Here is a 19,511-nt window from a genome sequence, read left to right on the forward strand (position 1 = left end):
AGATCGATACACATACAAAATCAGTGTTCTTCTAAACCATTAACTCAGAAATGTACCCCTTGTGATCCTAGAAGACCCTCTGGTTGAGGAGACCTTATATTATTTTAAGAAAAGGACTTTTCCCAAGATGGCCACAGAGCAACCTTGACGTATACCTTCAACACAGGTTGATCCCTACAGCATCTACTGCCAGTAGCTTTCATAAAACAATTTGAAAAAATTTGGATTACAAGTCTAAAACCATTTTGACTCATGTTTACTAAGCAGTCTTCTGGCACTATACACCTTCCTTTACTGGAAGACAATGTAGCCCCATTGCCTTGAATGGGTTCTACGGGTCTTCCATGTCCGGAAGGTGACAGATGGCAAACGACTGCATAGTAATTATGTCCCTTTATCCCTTTACTCAAAAAATAGATTCCGCACTCACTATAGGACAAGTACTAACGATATTATAGCATAATACAGAGTAATACTTACACCACAGTATCACTGCACCTAATGAAGAGACTGTGGACCTAAAAACACGCTGCTGTATTAGTGTGCATCATACTGTAATAGGATTCAGACTATGCCATGGAACGCCAGAAGCTAAAGTCTGTTTGCACAGGTCTATAAAGAAAAGCAGATGGTATAAAAGACCTGTTCGCCAAAAAGAGGTTCTCTTTGCATTCAGACTATGCTAACTCCAACATATTGACGATTCAACATTAATCTGACCTGGTTGAGCTTGCTATACAGTTGGTAGCTTTAGGTATGGTGAGTGCAGGAGCCATTTTCTTTTTGTACATTATTGGATCATTTTTAGATGACAGACTGACATTGCCTGGGATGGCCCAGATTCACTGGGAAAATTTGAACTGTGTTTGTTAACAAGCAAAAGTGTGTGTGTGGGCCGGATTTTACTTCTGATTTGTTGTAAACCTCATATCGGAGAGGTAAAAACAGCCTTCATATTTGTTTGCTATAGAATATAGCAACAATGAGATCTCTTTTTGCCAACTTAAGTCAGGAGGCAGCCATCTTTTTGCTGTCACTTAAATGGCAAGTACATGGAGATTCATTTATAATTCATGTGGCTTTTGCCCGTCTGAAACCAGCACAAGCCTGCCAATTTCCCCCCTGTCTTGATGGTTTACATGGTGAAGGAACAAGACGCTTGTGCTGTTCCAGAAAACGTCTGTTGAACCTCAATGTCCTTCTAAATGTGCTATATTTCCAGTGTCATGAATCCAATATGACCACCAGATGACTCCTGAAGGTGCAGCACTTACATTGTACTTTAAGCAAGCAACATTAAAGAAGACATGTTTGTTTTTTCTAATCCATGGGACAAGTCTAACTTCTATTAATTTTGTCCCCTTCTGTGATGCATGTCTATTTTATTGATTATACCTTTCTCTACTGCAATGATAAACTTGAGACCAAAAAGCTGCCATTGGACTTCTCTTGCTGTATCTTCGCTTAAAATTAAGACAATGCCTTTTATAAAATGGCTAGCTTGAACTTCGCAAAACGTTCTAGACTTTATTCAATATTACACCATAAATTCAAACGTCACCAATTTGTGCATTTCTTCCGCTGTAAAAAAAAAAAATAAAAAAAAGGCTCGAATACATAGGGTAGGAAAATGGTAATTCCCAACTACTTACAGATGCATTCAATATTCCTGAAATAACAAGGAAGAAATTGTTTTCCTTACGTGTAAAATTATATTATTGTGAAGAAGAAAAAAAACGTTTCTCTTTTGTATATACAGCATGTAAGGCAAGAGGCTCCAGGTCCATTATACTAGAAAGGGGACTACAAAACGAGACATCCTTTAGAGTCAACACAGATATTACAAAATAACATTTCAAAAAGTGCTCTATGCTCTTCTGATTTATATGTAACGCAGAATAGTAAAATTGAAAGTCGAAAAAGATGTTATTGGCAGTGAGAGCAGTGGACATGCTAGTTTCACTGATGTTGTTTAGCTGTTCTTCACTGAAAGAAATCAGATATTTTCCAGCAGTGATCCTCATTCACAAAACTGGGAACTAGCTGAAAAAGTCAAAAGCAGTCAATATATATATTAAAAAAAAAAAAAAAACATTTTCTAAGCAATACAGAACTTCTTTGATCAAATTGATCTTGGTCCTACAGTGAAAATGTTGCTACTTGATTTGTTCATCTGAAAGAGGTAAATAACAAAAACAAAAACCAGTGATGAGCAGAGGTGAAAACCTTTGGTCGAAGGGATATACAACGTTGGATTGAAAAGCCAACAAAAATCAAACCTTCTGACCTAATCAAATCTTCTGCTTCCAGCACTTGGTAAACAACTGCCTCCTAAAAAGAACTGAGAAGTAATATTCAAACCTGGAGAATTGCTGCCCCACAATCCTCTGGTTCTGTGTAGTAAGAAGAGTTTGTGTCTGATTGGTGAATTCCAAGAGCTTCTTTACTCTCAAAAGTTGGCTCTATCAGTACTGTTTTTTCAAAAAGTTTCTTTTTACAAGTTTCTGGACAGTTCTGTACATATATGACTCTATTGTAAGCCTTTAGTCTCTTCCACAGTTGGACGTACACTTTGCACTGTACGTACATAAACAAAAGTCCTCCAGTAAATCCAATGGCAACCACCACCAACTTAGTCCAAAATGGCCATTCCAGGATACCTGTGTAATGTATGAAAGAGAGAATAAATATCTACAAGAACAACATATATTATATGAAAGGTGCATTCCACTGAGATATGTTTCTTTTACAATTAATAATGCTAAGTTCGCACTGCTACTTCTTGTTTATTTTCACCTAAACAGGTGCATTTGTATCAATTTGAGCCCAGCAAACTTAAGTCAAATATATATATATATATATATATATATATATATATATATATATTTATGTATATATATATGTATATGTATATGTATGTGTATATATATATGTATATGTATATGTATGTGTATATGTATATATATATATATATATATATATATATATATATATATATATACAGTGCTCGACAAATACGGTCGCCAGGGCCAACAAGATTTGGCCTCCTGGCGACTCAGCCTCATGGCCGCGCAGCGCACGCGGTTCTATGCTTGTTTAAAAAAAAAAAAAAAAAACATTTTTTTTCAAAATCCTTCTTCCTGATTGGTTTGACGGGACTTGGCGCGATGCAAGGTTTTTTTTTTTTTGCCAGCTACAGGCTCTATATAAGCCCACGCACACGAATCATCCTTCCTTTTGTTGTATTCTGCTTGAAGGTTAGTACACCGTTGCCACAGTACACCATTGCCTCACTGACCCCCCCTCCCATCCTCCCCAGCCCGGCATCGATCACAATCAGGAGCCCACGCACCCAAGCAGCATCACTGCCCCCTCCCCCAGCCCGGCATCGATCACAATCAGGAGCCCACGCACCATCACTGACCCCCCCCCTCCCGACCCCCCAGCCCGGCATCGATCACAATCAGGAGCCCACGCACCCAAGCAGCATCACTGACCCGACCCCCCAGCCCGGCATCAATCACAATCAGGAGCCCACGCACCCAAGCACCATCACTGACCCCCCCCCCTCCCGACCCCCCAGCCCGGCATCAATCACAATCAGGAGCCCACGCACCCAAGCAGCATCACTGCCCCCTCCCCCAGCCCGGCATCGATCACAATCAGGAGCCCACGCACCCAAGCAGCATCACTGACCCGACCCCCCAGCCCGGCATCAATCACAATCAGGAGCCCACGCACCTAAGCACCATCACTGACCCCCCCCCCTCCCGACCCCCCAGCCCGGCATCAATCACAATCAGGAGCCCACGCACCCAAGTAGCATCACTGACCCCCCCCCCCTCCCGACCCCCCAGCCCGGCATCGATCACAATCAGGAGCCCACGCACCCAAGCAGCATCACTAACCCCTCCCTCCCAGCCCGGCATCGATCCCAATCAGGAGCCCACGCACCCAAGCACCATCACTGACCCCCCCACTCCCTCCTTGTGTCCAACGGATGCTGTGTCTGTGTGTGTGTGCTATGCTGGGTCTGTGTGACATGCTGGGTGTGTGTGTGTGTGTGACATGCTGGGTGTGTGTGTGTGTGTGTGTGTGCTGAGCGCCTGGGCTGGCTGGTTTGCTCTATATGAGCAGGAGCAGTGACGTCCTCAATCCTTTCCAGGGCTGTTTATAGAGGAAGTAAGTGCTCCCCCTGCCTCATGCATTACCATCCCCACAGCCCGCCCGACCCCCCCTCCCTCCTTGTGTCCAAAGGATGCTGTGTCTATCTGTCTTAATGTGTGTGCTATGCTGGGTCTGTGTGTGTGCTATGCTGGGTCTGTGTGTGTGACATGCTGGATGTGTGTGTGTGTGTGTGTGTGTGTGTGTGTGTGTGTGTGTGTGTGTGTGTGTGTGTGTGTGTGTGTGTGTGTGTGTGTGTGTGTGTGTGTGACATACTGGATGTGTGTGTGTGTGTGTGTGTGTGTGTGTGTGTGTGTGTGTGTGTGTGTGTGTGTGTGTGTGTGTGTGTGTGTGTGTGTGTGTGTGTGTGTGTGTGTGTGTGTGTGTGTGTGTGTGTGTGAGACATGCTGGATGTGTGTGTGACATGCTGGGTGTGTGTGTGACATGCTGGGTGTGTGTGTGACATGCTGGGTGTGTGTGTGTGTGACATGCTGGGTGTGTGGGTGTGTGTGTGCATGCATACGAGTGTGTGTATGAGTGTGTATGTATGAGAGAGTGTGTGTGTGTGTGTGTGTGTGCGTGTGTAGGTGTAGGATACCTGAAGTGTCACCCCACCACATCACCCCACCCAATCACCCTGTCCCCCCACCCAATCACCCCGTCACCCCACCTAATTACCCCACCCAATTACCCTGTCACCCCACCCACCCAATCACACCCCCAATCACCCTCTGTCTTTCGCCCTCTCTCTCTCGCCCTCTCTCTGTCTCTCGCCCTCTCTGTCTATCGCCCTCTCTGTCTCTCGCCCTCTCTGTCTCTGTCTCTCGCCCTCTCTGTCTCTGTCTCTCGCCCTCTCTGTCTCTGTCTCTCGCCCTCTCTGTCTCTGTGTGTCTCTCGCCCTCTCTGTCTCTGTGTGTCTCTGTCTCTCTCTCTGTCTGTCTCTGACCCTCTCTCTCTGTCTGTCTCTGACCCTCTCTCTCTGTCTGTCTCTGACCCTCTCTCTCTGTCTGTCTCTGACCCTCTCTCTCTATCTGTCTCTGACCCTCTTTCTCTGTCTGTCTCTGACCCTCTCTCCCTGTCTGTCTCTGACCCTCTCTATCTGTCTCTGACCCTCTCTATCTGTCTCTGACCCTCTATCTGTCTCTGACCCTCTATCTGTCTCTGACCCTCTCTATCTGTCTCTGACCCTCTATCTGTCTCTGACCCTCTATCTGTCTCTGACCCTCTATCTGTCTCTGACCCTCTATCTGTCTCTGACCCTCTATCTGTCTCTGACCCTCTATCTGTCTCTGACCCTCTATCTGTCTCTGACCCTCTATCTGTCTCTGACCCTCTCTCTCTCTCTCTCTGTCTGTCTCTGACCCTCTCTATCTGTCTCTGACCCTCTCTCTCTGTCTGTCTCTGACCCTCTCTCTCTCTCTCTTTGACTCTCTCTCTCTCTCTCTGACCCTCTCTCTCTCTCTGACCCTCTCTCTCTCTCTTTGACTCTCTCTCTCTCTCTCTCTCTTTGACTCTCTCTCTCTCTTTGTCTCTCTCTCTTTGACTCTCTCTTTGACTCTCTCTCTCTGACCCCCCCTCTCTCTTTGACTCTCTCTCTCTGACTCTCTCTCTGACTCTTGAACTCTCTCTCTCTCTCTGACTCTCTCCGACTCTCTCCGACTCTCTCCGACTCTCTCTCTCCGACTCTCTCTCTCCGACTCTCTCTCTCCGACTCTCTCTCTCCGACTCTCTCTCTCTCTCTCTGACTCTCTCTCTCTGACTCTCTCTCTCTGACTCTCTCTCTCTCTCTGACGCTCACCCTCTCTTACCCTCTCTCACCCTCTCTCTGTGTCTCACTCTGTGTCTCTCACCCACACTCTATGTCTGACTCACACTCTGGATCTGGATATCTTATTTACCCTATATAACTTAACTGCCCTAACTACACAGAAATAACCTATACTGCTTTCTTCCAGATCTGACTCAAGCTTCACACGGAAGACATCGGAACCTCCCCTAACCCAGAAGACAGGTAGGGAACAAATCCCCTCCAATGTATAACATTGCGGGAATGAGGGTACATGGACATTGAGGGACTGCGAATCAGGTAAGATCCCAGGCGGGATTGCTGCTTTAGATATTGTGAAGCGGCGACGTCCAGACACTGGTTAAGGGGTTCGGGAAACTAGTCATTCACATCTGGCTTTTATTTGTACATCCGACACACACACACACACACACACACACACACACACACGTAACAAGGACTAATTGTAGTATAATGTAATACAATAAATACATTTATGTCAAAAACGAATGTTGTTCTTACTAGGAATTTATTAAATATTTTATTTATATATTTTATTTTAAAGCGGGGTTGGGGGCGGGACTAGGGGCGGGGTTGGGGCCGGGACTAGGGGCGGAGTTGGGGGCGGGACTAGGTGGCGAGTAGATTTTTTGGTTCGGCGAGTAGATTTTTGGGTGATTTGTCAAGCACTGTATATATATATATAATTGCTGTTTGGTAATCAATGTCCTCGTGAAGGGAGTCCTTAAATATTTTAGCGAACATTTGTTAATTACAGAATGTAGCTTAAAGTTCTAATAGCTATATTGGTCTTCGAGAAATGTACATCCATTGTAGGTTGTATTTCCTTTTACTGGCGGTGATTCTCCAGGAAGCGCAAGGATATGTGAAGGTAAAAGAATATATTGATAGTGCAATATTGTATGTAATAGTTATGAATGAGGCTGTTCTAATATAAATGTACTCACAAGCGTGATCTTCTCACGCTTGTGAGTACATTTATATTAGAACAGCCTCATTCATAACTATTACATACAATATTGCACTATCAATATATTCTTTTACCTTCACATATCCTTGCGCTTCCTGGAGAATCACCGCCAGTATCTACCAAGAGGACAGACAGAGAAATCCTTGCCGGGTTATAGCAGCATCAGTATATGTGTCTGTATAAGTATCACCTTTGATTATTTAATCACTGTTCACATTCTAAATTTATTAGAAATGTCTATATAAGTATCACCATTGATTATTTAATCACTGTTCACATCTTATTTTTTATTAGAAGTGTCTATATAAGTATCACCACTGTCACTATTTTTAGCAAGTTTTGATTTATTTAATTAGAGCGCCACTATTTGATAAGTTTCCTTTTCACATGTATTTCCTTTTAGCAGACCAACATAGTTGAAAGTTGGTGAAATTAAAGTGTACAGAGATTTCAAAACCTCATAGATTTCTTCTTCTGAGTGTTCTGTGGCCACTCCACTTGAAGGCTCCCTGCAGTTTTCTCCATTCCTACTTATCACTCCAATATATTTATTTACTTCTCACTGTGTGTATGTATATCTTCATTTATTGTATATAAAGCCCCCGATTGAGCAGTCTGTGGCTGAAGCAGGGAAAGCCTTAAAACCTGACCTGTTGGTGGCCTTTGAAGATTGGAGTTACCCACTCCTGATCTAGATTTAACACCATAAATAAAACATGTCACTACTGCTATTGGTATATGTTGGTTCCAGGATTTTATGCAATTTTAAATACTTAACACACACATTGAAACCACAGCTTTGTTGCAGTCTTCTTCCCTATTCTGCTTTACCGAAGATCCTTCTAGCTCTGTAACCGGTGCTACGATTGGAGGAAGTGATCAGATAACCTCAGTACACATTAACATGAGTGATTAAAGGGGCAATTCCACGTAGCACACAAATATTGTGAACACCGTACAAAGATTGCCATGAAATATACTAGGTACATACCAGTGGTTTGGCCCAATTTGATCTCCTCTGCTGTCCGGTCTATAAGAACATACAACGACCAAACAACGCAGGTGATGGCAATGATGTGGAATGTTACAGAACACATTATTTTCCTCCTTTCACTGGAACTCATCTGCAGCTTCTCCCACTAGAGCAAAGCAAAGAAGGGTCAATGCTTACATATATTTATATATTTGGCTAGTGACACCATTTAAAGCTGCCGACCAACCAATATCCTAAATGGTTTTTTTTTTAAATAAATCAGTTCTGTACTATGAGAAAATACTGAATGACATTTTTAATGTATTATAATGTAACAAGAATGTTTTGTGTCTAAAGCAACCATTTACAAAGTCACATCCTCTTCTCCTTCTGAAACAGGCTCTGACACACCCATTTTTTAGCCCTGTCCTCTCTCTAGCAGTGCACCAATTGTATCTAGTGACTGCCTGGTCATATGAGCTTCCTCACATAACTTTGCATCTTTGGTCCTCATCTACTGCACTGACGGCCCTTTAGTGAACCCACCAAGCCAAATCTTCGCCTCTCTATCACAAGAGAACGGATTGATCGACAACTTAACTAATTATTTATCATTGTGTGGATTGTATTGATGCACATATTAAAGGAGAAGGGGGAAACGGCAGCTTGGACGGCTGCTTTAAATCCACGGAGTACTAAATGTACGAAGCATTTGACTGTGGCCTTGACATTTTGAGTGAAGGATGGATCTTGTCAGTTATTACATTGAACTTGCAGCTGTGCGATAAAATAATGTCCCTAGTTTCACAGCTATTTCTTTCCTAGATGCTAAAACAACAGATGGTTTTGACGTCTAGTAAAAATGATCGTATATTATAAAGCCCAATATAAATAAACATGTTTAATAATGGCAGGGAAGATATGCAAACTGGTTCACATCTGCATTTCCTACTGTACAAGAACAAGATTTTCAAAAAATTATTGAAAAAATTATTTCTATGTCACCTTGAGAAAGAGCTTACGTTCGAAACGCGTTGGTGGGGGTCTGTGTACCCCGTAATGTAGATGTTTTTTGTTGTTTCTATTAAATCCTTTTTTAATGGGCACACGCTCTCTTGGATATCATTTATTTTTTGTTTCCTGAGTTCCAGTGCCTGCTTTTTCTATTTGTCTTTCTTCAACTACTCCAGAAAAATCGGAAGCACACCCCCTGCTGTGGATAAAGACTGGACAGTCTTAAGGACACCAACTACTCAGACGCGAGTTATTATATCACCTGCTTATTCTCCATTCCGATAATATATGTTGGGTCACTTTATTGTGAGGTCCCTTACTGCATTGCTTGTGGGGATCCTAGCCCACTAGTCGGATTACAATGGAGTAGTGATCATAACATCATTGTTTCACATACTATGGGTTAATATCCCTTTATTCAGGGGGTTATACTTCAGGAACCTTCAATCAATTTGAACTTTATTGCGGTCTTTAGTACCATTTTTGAGGCTTTTTTTTTTTTTTTTTAGAGCACCACACATTTGCTTTTTTCTTATTTCTATTTATCCACATTTTAAAGCTGCAGTTCAAGCAATATTCTACATATGTTTTTTTAAATAAATCTGTTCTGTACTATGAGAAAATACATTTTTAATTTATTATCATGTAACAAGCATTTTTTGTTTCTATAGCAACCATTTACAAAGTCATCCTCTTCTGAAACAGGCTCTGGACACTCCCTTTTTGAGCCCTGCCCTCTCTCTAGCAGTGCACCAATTGTATCTAGTGACTGCCTGGTCACATGATCTTCTCCTCAGAACTTTGCATCTTCTGTCCTCTTCTGCGACATTGACAGCCATTTAGTGAACCCCCTAAGACGAATCTTTGCCGATCGATCGGCAACTTAGCAAATTACTTATTGTGTGCGTTGTTTTGATGCACATTATTAATTATTATATATTTTTTAAACGGCAGCTTGGACTGCTGCTTTAAAGCAGGAATCCCACCTAAACACCTTTGTGTTTCTTTGCCACCCGGCACGAGTATCCTGCGATTTCGGTGCTACTTACTTTTCTTAAAGGTTTTAATTTGGTTTCCATTATGAACTCGAACTTGCAGAGTTCACAGCATCGCGTATCTGAGCTCTTGATCCACTGCTGGAGGCAAGCCTGGTGCACAAAATGAAGGCTTCCTGTACAGTGACAGGGTGTAATCAGGGGGTTTTCATCATCACCTTCACAGTGACATATCCTGAATTCAAAACAAAACACTAGTCAGAAAATATTTTCTAGTAACATAGTAATTAAGGTTTAAAAACAAGTTCAAGCCTGGCTAAATTCTAACTGGGTAAAATACCCATGCTATACATGTATGTTTACTAGAGTTTCATTGACGCATGATACACTCCTACAGTCGTAACGGGGGGCGCGGCCATGACAGGGCATATCTGCCCTTCCATTGGCTTCCGGCCGGCTACGTGCTCGCGTCGCAGCACGGGAAGACACAATTCTGCCAGCATACGCATCATCGCGCTCTGCACGCCCACACACACACACGGCCACCGGGTCCTGTCCCATAGAGGGCTGTGGCGTGTGGCGCACACGCTGTAGCACGCGCCACAGCGGTCACTGGAATAAGACCGCCTTTTTGTGCTCATCACAGAATGTGTTTGCTCGCTATGCACTTCCCTAAACCCAGGCTGGCGGTACAAGTTATGTAATTCAGCAGACCATTCTTAGGGGAAGTTCAGATTTCAATAAGAACTTGGAAGATAAAAAGTGACACTTAGGGACACATTTACTAAGCAGTGCTATGCAATAAGATACCTTCTGTTGCCGGAAGAACCTTTTGTGGCTCATTTACGTGAATAATCCATAAGATGTCTTCAGGTGCTGGAAGGTGATATGGCATAGCACCGCTTAATTAATATGGCCCCAAGTTACTGTCCATGTCTACTTCCAGAATCTAAACATCTGCAGTCTACTCAATGAATAATGGTAAAATAATATGTGATACCCTGGGGACTCGTGTAAAGTGACTAAAGGCCACAGAAGCATTGATAAGAAGAATGAGTGCTAGTAGCCCTATTGGTTCCCAAAAAAGTAAGTTCCTTCTAAGGTTTTGATATATTTTAATAGACCAACATATGAATCGTACAAGGTTGCCTTACGCATAAGATTTCGAGACTGTAGAGGTCTATTTCAGATGTGATGGGAGGCTTAAATACATAGAACATGGGTTTCATCATAAGATTACTGTACTGTAACTGGGGTGTTGTGCTCATTCATTCATCCATTCATGGATGCGGTTACCCCAGCTACAGCATCATGGCCGCCAACATTTTCCAGATTAAGAAATAGGTAAACGCGCATCTATTACACCTTTACGCCTCTCATATATAACCCATTCCAGCATACAACCCCAACAACCCTTGAAAGACTCGCCCAAAAGCTCTTGAAAGAACCCCCAACACCCCTTGAAAGACACCCCCCTCTAAACACTCCTGTAAATACTCCCCCAACACCCTTTGAAAGACCCTTAAAACATTTACAAATAAATAAACAGCCTACTCTTACCCTTACCCCAGGCAGGGAGAGCAAAGCAGGGTCATGCCATCAGCAACCCCCACCCCAGGGTTGCAGATAGGCTGGCCATGTAGACAGTGACTCCACACAGATAGCCTATCAGCATCACCAAAGATGCTGGTTGCAGAGAAGGAGCAGGGAAACTGGTGCAGAGAAGGGAAACCGGTGCAAGCAGGAACACTGCTCAACTTTGTCTCCTAAAAGTTCATGTGTATTTGTGACACATTTCTCACTCAAAAATCACACTGGTACACACACCCCTGACACCGACATCATGGAAAGCAGGGGTGGCACAGTGCTAAAGCTCTCTTCCCCAGCCCTCGCACACCCCTGACTCCTGCTTTTCTATACCACCTTCCTCCCAATCCCCCCTCTGCACTAAGCAACCGCGACTTGAACGGTCAGTCACCTCTGCGGCCGGTCATAGCCCGTCTGATGCTGTAAAGGTAAAAGCAAGATCAGGCACGCTGTTGCCTGTCGCGGTGGTGACTGACGCGTCGGGGATAAAACTTTAGGTTCCCGGGAAATTTAAATAACTGCTTAAGCCTCTCATCTGATCACATCTGATAAAAAATAAAAACATCACGAGACCTCTGCAGTCTCGAAAGCTTTTGCAGAATAATGCCATGTACAATTAAACCTTGTCCATTTTATATGTTGGTCCATTAAAACAGGGGAGCGCAATCTTTTCCCCCTGCGCCACCTGTCGGCTGTCCCCCTCTCCTCGCACCCCCCTGCTTACCTTGACTCAGACGTCCTGGCGTCATCAAGTCACATTGCCATGGCAACACGACGTCACATGACCCCGCGACACGTCACCAGGAGCCGTCTGAATCAAGGTAAGGAGAAGTTTACAGAGGCCTTGCAGCTCCCCCGGCATTGTTTAAATGCCTCTGTAAACCCCGCGCCCCCCGCAGCGAATCTCGCGCCTCCCGTCCTCAACTTTGCGCACTGCTGCATTAAAAGATATAACAACCTAGTTTATTTATTCCCATACCTTCCAAATAATTAAACTCTAATTCCTTATGAGTGAGCCTCATTTGCTTAATGTACCCATTTGTACTATCAATGGTTAGGTTACAACTGCTTTGGTCATGTCATTTCAGAGCACTGAAACAAATCCATCCACAAGAGATAATTCAAATATCACTTGTGAGCACATTCACGCGTCTCAGACAGGTCTGCAACCCTGCCATTCCCCATTATCTTGTAGCATACCGTGCTCCCACTGCAGCCAGGGACTCAGGGTAGCAACATGCAAACGAGGAATCAGCACAGTGAAATACTGCAACGGGAACTCTTTTGTTCCCGATATGATAAGGGAGCTCAAAACTAAAAATAGGGGTGGTCATCAAAGAAAGCAATATATTTTAAAGGTCTGTCAACCTGTCCAGTAACAACAAAGCTATAGGTTTACAGATTTATATACAATAGTCTGTATATTCTGTATATGCAGACCATGGGTTAGAAAATGGTCATAATATACTAATCATCATGGAACATCATGGAACTGATGTAATCTGTTACTAAACAGATGTTCCCGCTTATCCTGAAGATCAGTACATTATGACAATGTTCTTACCCATGCTCTGCATCGTACATCATGACATTGAGTTTGTTGTGCTGAGATTCTTACATCTGCTTTTCCTTTTACCCCAGAAAAATGACTTTGTAATTGTGACTTCACTTTCTTACTGCCCTGTAACTAATAAAGCAGATGGGCATTGGTTTGAAGCGCCTGCACTGGAGCGGTGATTATAAATGGTGAACAAGCAAAATAAGAATCTAGCAGTTCACACTGTACTTGATAAAAGACACACAACATTGACCGCTAATACTGTACATCTATCTACAAATATACATATAGGTGCACTACAACAAAATACAGTAAATACAATTTAAAGCCAGTAAGCACAATTCCCAGGTAGACAACATTGCTGCGAACACAGCTGTTTCTAGACAAATAGGACAGAAACACATGTAGCAAGCTGAAAAAGACACTTTTGCTGCTAAATTGATCCTTAGAGAGGCCATTTGAATATTCCTCAATATAAAGCAGTGTTTCCCTTGGAGCTCTGATCACGTGAGATTAGCGAGCGAGAATGGAGAATGGTTTTATAGAGCCATAAGAGAGAGAGACTTCTAAGACTTGAGTTATACAAGGACATATCCATTAACCCTTTGTGCTTACACCAAATGTAAACATCTTGATTAATACATTTCATGCCAAATTACAGTATTTTGGGGGGTGGGGTTTACTATTAATTTAGACGTTTTATGTTGTAAAAACAAAATTGATTTGAATTCAGCATCTCTCTAGTTTGGAAACATACACATATCAAGCCACAGTTTTAATTTTCTTTTTCAGCTGCACAGTTTCCGTTAAAGCCCAGCTATGCAGGTTTTTAAGTCAATCAAAGGGCTTCTACAACATAAATACAATTGTCTGATACCAACACTAATTAGGCCGCTTTTAAGAAGCAAAGCTACAATACTATTAGAGGCCCTGCACATCTATAACTCTAAAAAGACGGATACATTTTGGGAGACAATCAGCAGCTGCAAATTGCAGTTTGAATTGACCTGATCTGTCATCCGAAGCTAAAAACATTTTTGGAAGTCAGCAAAATACATTAAACAGCAGCTAACAAAGAGAGACATTGACAACTTTAATATGTGTAGCTTTGGTATATATGGATTTGTGCGCAATCTATGCGCCTCTTTTTCAGAAGGATGCCAGGTATATGCATCTAATTCCGATACCTGTAATACTAGCTGGAATTCAGATTAAATTGAGTCAATTCCTTCTTTTTTCGTTTCTGCACTTCACATATTAAAGCAAAAAGGACAGTGCAATAAATAAGAAAATACAGACCTTTCCAAAAGCCTTATAGATGAGGTCCCATGTACAACCAAATTGAACAAATAACATTCACATGCTTAACAGGTCAAAACATGATGAGTGACACCTTTAAATAAAATCAACATAAAAAAATTGCTTGTCGTGTTAACTTAAATGTGGGAGTGATTGTCAATATTGTTTTCCCCATAATAAAGAAATCATTTTTTTTACGCATTCCTTGAATGTCCAGTGACAAACAAGAAAGATAAGGAATAGAACAAGGGACCATTAAGGGAGAGATAAGAGTTCCCTAAACTTCATAATACTGTACAATGTGGACAAAAAAATTTAAACTGTGTATATACTGTACAGTGCACTATAATTCATCTGAATGTATTGACGGCATTAATCACCAAGTTCTAACCCATTTAGCCTATCACTGTTCTCACTTCAATTTGACCTTGTGGGACTACACCTATTATAGGAGGGTGGTTCTTCTTGAAACAAACCTGCATAGGTCCCCACATGTCGAAATAGGGGATGCTGGGGGCATTTTTGGGGACAGGAAAGAAGGAAAATCGAAGTCACTGTCCTCAACTGAACACAGTGGAGCTCTTTGTTTCTGCATATCTTCTCTAACAGAGTGGTTATCCTCAAACACATCATCATCCCCCATATCATCAGAACAGAAATCAGTGCTGCCCAAAAGTACGCTCGAAGATGAGCCAGCGTGAAGGCTTTTTGAGTAGCCATCCAGCTCTTGAAACCTGTGAAGGCTATGGGCACTTGCATTCGGAGAGAAGGAAAATATATAGTGGAGCAAGGTTTTGCTTTTTGATGAATCGTTGCATGCATTCTCATCCATAAGTGGTATAAGTACGGACCTGGAACTGTTCTCCATTCCAAAAACACTTAATTGATTTGAGGAAACAGATTGTCCATGAACAACATTGGAGTCGTTCAAAGAAATGGGATTGATACATTTAGTTCTATTTTCTTTTAACTGGCATTTGTTCATCTCGAGGAAGTGCTCATGAACTGGGAGCAACTTTCCTTCCGAGCTGGTCCGTTCTACATAGCCGCCGTTTTCCAATATGCCATGTGCCTTCTGGTCCACGTCATTGAGTGACTTTGAGAATGGAAAGACCAACTGGGCCTTTGAAGACTTGAGGGTGCTGTTGCAGCCCTGCGAATTGGGACTTGTCTTTGGTAGGCCATCTTGAGAGATTAAGGTCAGAGTGACCCCTGGTGTCCTAGAATTCTGGCAGTGAGGATTTTTCAAGACAACAGCAGACTGCACTGGACTTGGATGACAACATTCAGAAAATACAGCACTGGAACTGCATGCAGAACAGTGAAAAAAGGCATAGAAAGTAAACAATAAAATAAAAAGAATGAAGAGAGAAAACATTTATTAAAGTAAAAACGTGAGAAAAAAAACACAATAATACCAAGACAACATGGTGAATAACACAACAGAATGGATTGGATAGAGCAGCAAGAAAATCAACCAGTTACTTTTTCCTTCAACTGGTTGACCTAAGCTCAAAGACTATTCGGTTTCCGTAGCACTAGCTTTTGTTTACAGGTTAATATTATTTTGTATTTACACGTACAAAGGAACCGTTTATACCTGCAGATATCTTGGCTGGATGGAGTAACTGATGTCCGAGAAAAGCTGTGTGGAACAGAAACGGAGGTTGGACTTCCAGCCTGTAAAATAAAATGAAATGTTAGCCATGCTAAAGAAATCAATAGAATCCAAAAAAGGGCTTTAAAGCAAAAATCTGTGTTGCTTGTCTTTAATTAATTCTTAGTTTGGCTCATTTGGTAACAAGAAGAGAGTCACCAATGCATGAACCAATTGGTAATAGCTCCTGAAGCGCCCTTTGTCGGCATTTAAAATTAGTCAAAGGACACGACTGCAGTGAAGTTACAGTGTGGCTCATTTTACATTATGTTCAGGGCCTTAAATATTCTTTTTTTACAGTTCTTACCTGAACTGTAGTTCGGGAAGTATACCATTCCATTTCTGCCATGCCAGATACAGCAACCAACAAATTGACATTCCCTTCATTCACGGTCTTAATGTCAAGACATTGCTGGTATCCATATAGGAATAGAGCTGTACATCAGTTGACCCAAAGGTCTCTTGGTTACAAAATGAGATCATTCTCAAATAAAAATGAAGCAGTGGCAACCACTCTCCCTTGTAAAGATGGGGGGGACCTACACTACATTAGGCACAGGGAGATAGATCTAAGCGAGACCCCCAAGATTGAGAAGACATTTGGAACGCTACTGCCTCAATATCGACCAGTTCTGTAATAAAAGAGAACAGCTACAGAATGCTCTATCATTGGTACCTCATCCCTGATAGGCTCAACAAAATGTTTAGTCGGACCTCGCTTAGATGCTTGAGGCACAGAGCGACCAGAGCGGCACAATGGTACATATATGGTGGACCTGCCCCATAATATCTGGATTATGGCAGAAAGTTTCTCAGTTAATAAATGAGTTTCTGGGACGTGCTCTGGAAATCGATTCTTGGTCGACGGTACTTAGCAGGCCAATCCAGAGTGTATAATATGGAGAACGCAAACTGATTCTACATAGATTGGCGGCCACCAGGTGCACCATAGTGGCCACGTGGAAATGTCCGATACCAGATATCTCAAAAACAAGAAATAAAATCTGGCTAGTGCTTCATTATAAAAAAATAACCGCTTAACTCAAAGATTTACTAACCAAATTTAGCAATATATGGGACCAAGAGGATTCCCACCCCCCTCAAGACAAGCCACACAAATAGATCAGAGTTCCTCGACATTGGAATAAACAAAGTCTTAAACGAAAATTAAACGAAAAATCGGTGAGACAGTATCCAAGTCAGTGGGAAATAAAAATCAGTGAGGTTGACAGATATCCATACTGTGAGGATGGGCTATAGAGTTGCCGGCTGTCCCATATTTGGAGGGACTGACACAAATTTGAATATATTGTTTAACAAGTTTATCGACAGCAAAATGATATGATGGACTAGAGATCAACAGAGAAGTTTGAGAAGGAAAAGACCGAGAAGGGAGGACAGGTCACCTGCTCGCTAACACAGCTCCAGCCACATGCTGGTTTTCAGACGATGTTCACAAGAAAATACGACAAGCAGCACAAACTCACTCAAGAAAAAATTCTTACACCAGGTTCAATTTGCAAATTGCATCACCCGGGGTGGACAAAATGTAAAAAAAATGTTTTAAGAGCTAAATATTTGTTTAGTGGCAAGAGAGAGGGGGGGGGGGTACACCTCCCCTGACCTCATGGAGAGCAGGGGCGTTCCCCGTGCTGTGCTCTCCGTCTCACTCCCTTCCCCAGCCGTTGTGCGACTCTGCTACCTGTGTTCCGCTCCCCTTCCTCCCCCAGCGGCACTTCGTACACAAGCCCGAGTTGTAAGCAGCATTTAATCCTAAATATGCCATGCTTCTTTTTAATGTCTTATGCGTTATAGCTAGAACATGTTTGTCAATAAACACCTATTTTTATAGATTTTATTCATGTACATACTTCTATGGAAATAGAAGGAAATACAAAATTCCTATTTCACATAGCCATAAATAAAAAGTGTTTGTTACACCTGTCGATACACACAAATACATTAAAGCAGCAGTTCCCTCTGAAAAGTGGGTTCCTGCGTCTTTGCGGCCACTGTGCACTTCTTAAGGCCCCAGCATAGCAAGCAATTACACCAGGCACTTCCACAGTTGCTTCCTAATACATTGTGGGGCATGACTTTTGAAGCCCCCCGCAGTAACTTTCAGTTATACCAGGGGTGCGCAAACTGGGCGGCGGCCCCACGCTCTTCCCCCAGGCATTTAAATGAAATGACGCAGGATTGCATGAGGTCTCTGTAACCTCACTTACTTGTCTCCGGCGACGCATCACCATGGCAGCGCGGCGTCACGTGACTTCACTGCGTCATTTAACGCCGGAGACATGGTAAGGATGGGGGCGCGAGCAGGGGGTCAGTGCAGACAGGGTGGCGCAGGGGGGAAGTTTGCTCACCCCTGAGTTATACCGCCCATGCGGTTTGCATACACAGGATGTACCTTACCAAGTGTGTGTTCCCTGCTCAACCTCAGGACACAATACTGCCGGGGATCATTCAAACAGCAATAGTCTGTTGTATAGGCAAGAAGATTCATTATTTATGGGTTCACGGAACAAATATTTTCTGGCAGGGTGTGTACAACGTAACAAAGGTTGGGAATCGGAGACCTAGACCACGGGTGCACAATCGTTCCCTGCTGTGCCCCACTGTCTGCTTCCCTCCCTGCTTGCGCCCACTCTCCTTGGCTCCGGCATCAAATGACGCCGCGTGGTCACGTGGACGTCACGTTACCATGCTAATGTGACGTCACATGACGCCGCGTAGCCATGGCAATGCCTCGCCGAAGACGAGTTAAGTGAAGTTGCAGAGGCCTCACGCAATCGCCCGGCATTAATTTAAATGCCTCTGTGGAAGAACGCGGGGCCTCTGCAACCGCCACACTCCCCCTGAAAATTGTTGCGCCCCCCCTGACCTACACCAACAACAGACCAAGTTCTGTGTTACAAAAATGCAGTGTTGCTTTTAATTTTAGAACAATTACTATGAGTGAGAAAAATGCAGGAGACATCTTCTAAATGATACATTATGTATTGTAGTATTTTCTTCCATTTGCCACAGACAATACTTTAACACAGTGGTACTCAACTCCAGTCCTCAAGACCCCCCAACAGGTCAGGTTTTCTGGATATCCCTGCCCTCAGCACAGATGGCTCAATCAGTGGCTCAGTCAGAAACGGAGCCACTAATTGAGTTACCTGCGCTGAAGCAGGAATATCCAGAAAACCTGACCTGTTGGGGGGGGGAGTGCTTGGGGACTGGAGCTGAGCATCACTGCCTTAACACACGCTTTCACACCGCGTCTCCTTACTTATCTTCAGCGACTTGTCAGAAGATTTAAACCTGTTCAATAAATCAGCTTGTTTACCGATTTTGTGTCTCTCCCAAACACAGACGGAAATTCACGGTTTCTTTTAATGTTTGAAGACAAGCAAATAGAGCGAGTGAAGTGAGTCAGAACTGTATTTTAATGGGGTTGTCATGGCAGCATATGATTTTCGTGAGGGTGGCAGCA

General features: G+C 42.9%; 1 protein-coding gene across 5 annotated transcripts in view; it reads right to left on the bottom strand.

Annotated features, from left to right (window-relative positions):
- Positions 1–1,507: 1,507 nt before the first annotated feature.
- The window catches only part of LOC142501294 (uncharacterized), a 210,523-nt gene continuing 192,519 nt past the window's right edge, over positions 1,508–19,511 (bottom strand). For all 5 annotated transcript variants that reach the window (XM_075611022.1, XM_075611023.1, XM_075611024.1 and 2 more), the window contains 5 exons: positions 15,968–16,047; positions 14,844–15,674; positions 9,978–10,158; positions 7,933–8,080; positions 1,508–2,660 (listed from right to left, as the gene is read on the bottom strand). In XM_075611022.1, coding sequence (XP_075467137.1) covers positions 2,356–2,660; positions 7,933–8,080; positions 9,978–10,158; positions 14,844–15,674; positions 15,968–16,047 — 1,545 coding nt within the window. In that variant the 3' untranslated portion in view covers positions 1,508–2,355. The remainder of the gene's footprint in view (positions 2,661–7,932; positions 8,081–9,977; positions 10,159–14,843; positions 15,675–15,967; positions 16,048–19,511) is intronic.

Source organism: Ascaphus truei, chromosome 8 (genome assembly GCF_040206685.1).
Source record: "Ascaphus truei isolate aAscTru1 chromosome 8, aAscTru1.hap1, whole genome shotgun sequence".
NCBI lineage: Eukaryota > Metazoa > Chordata > Amphibia > Anura > Ascaphidae > Ascaphus > Ascaphus truei.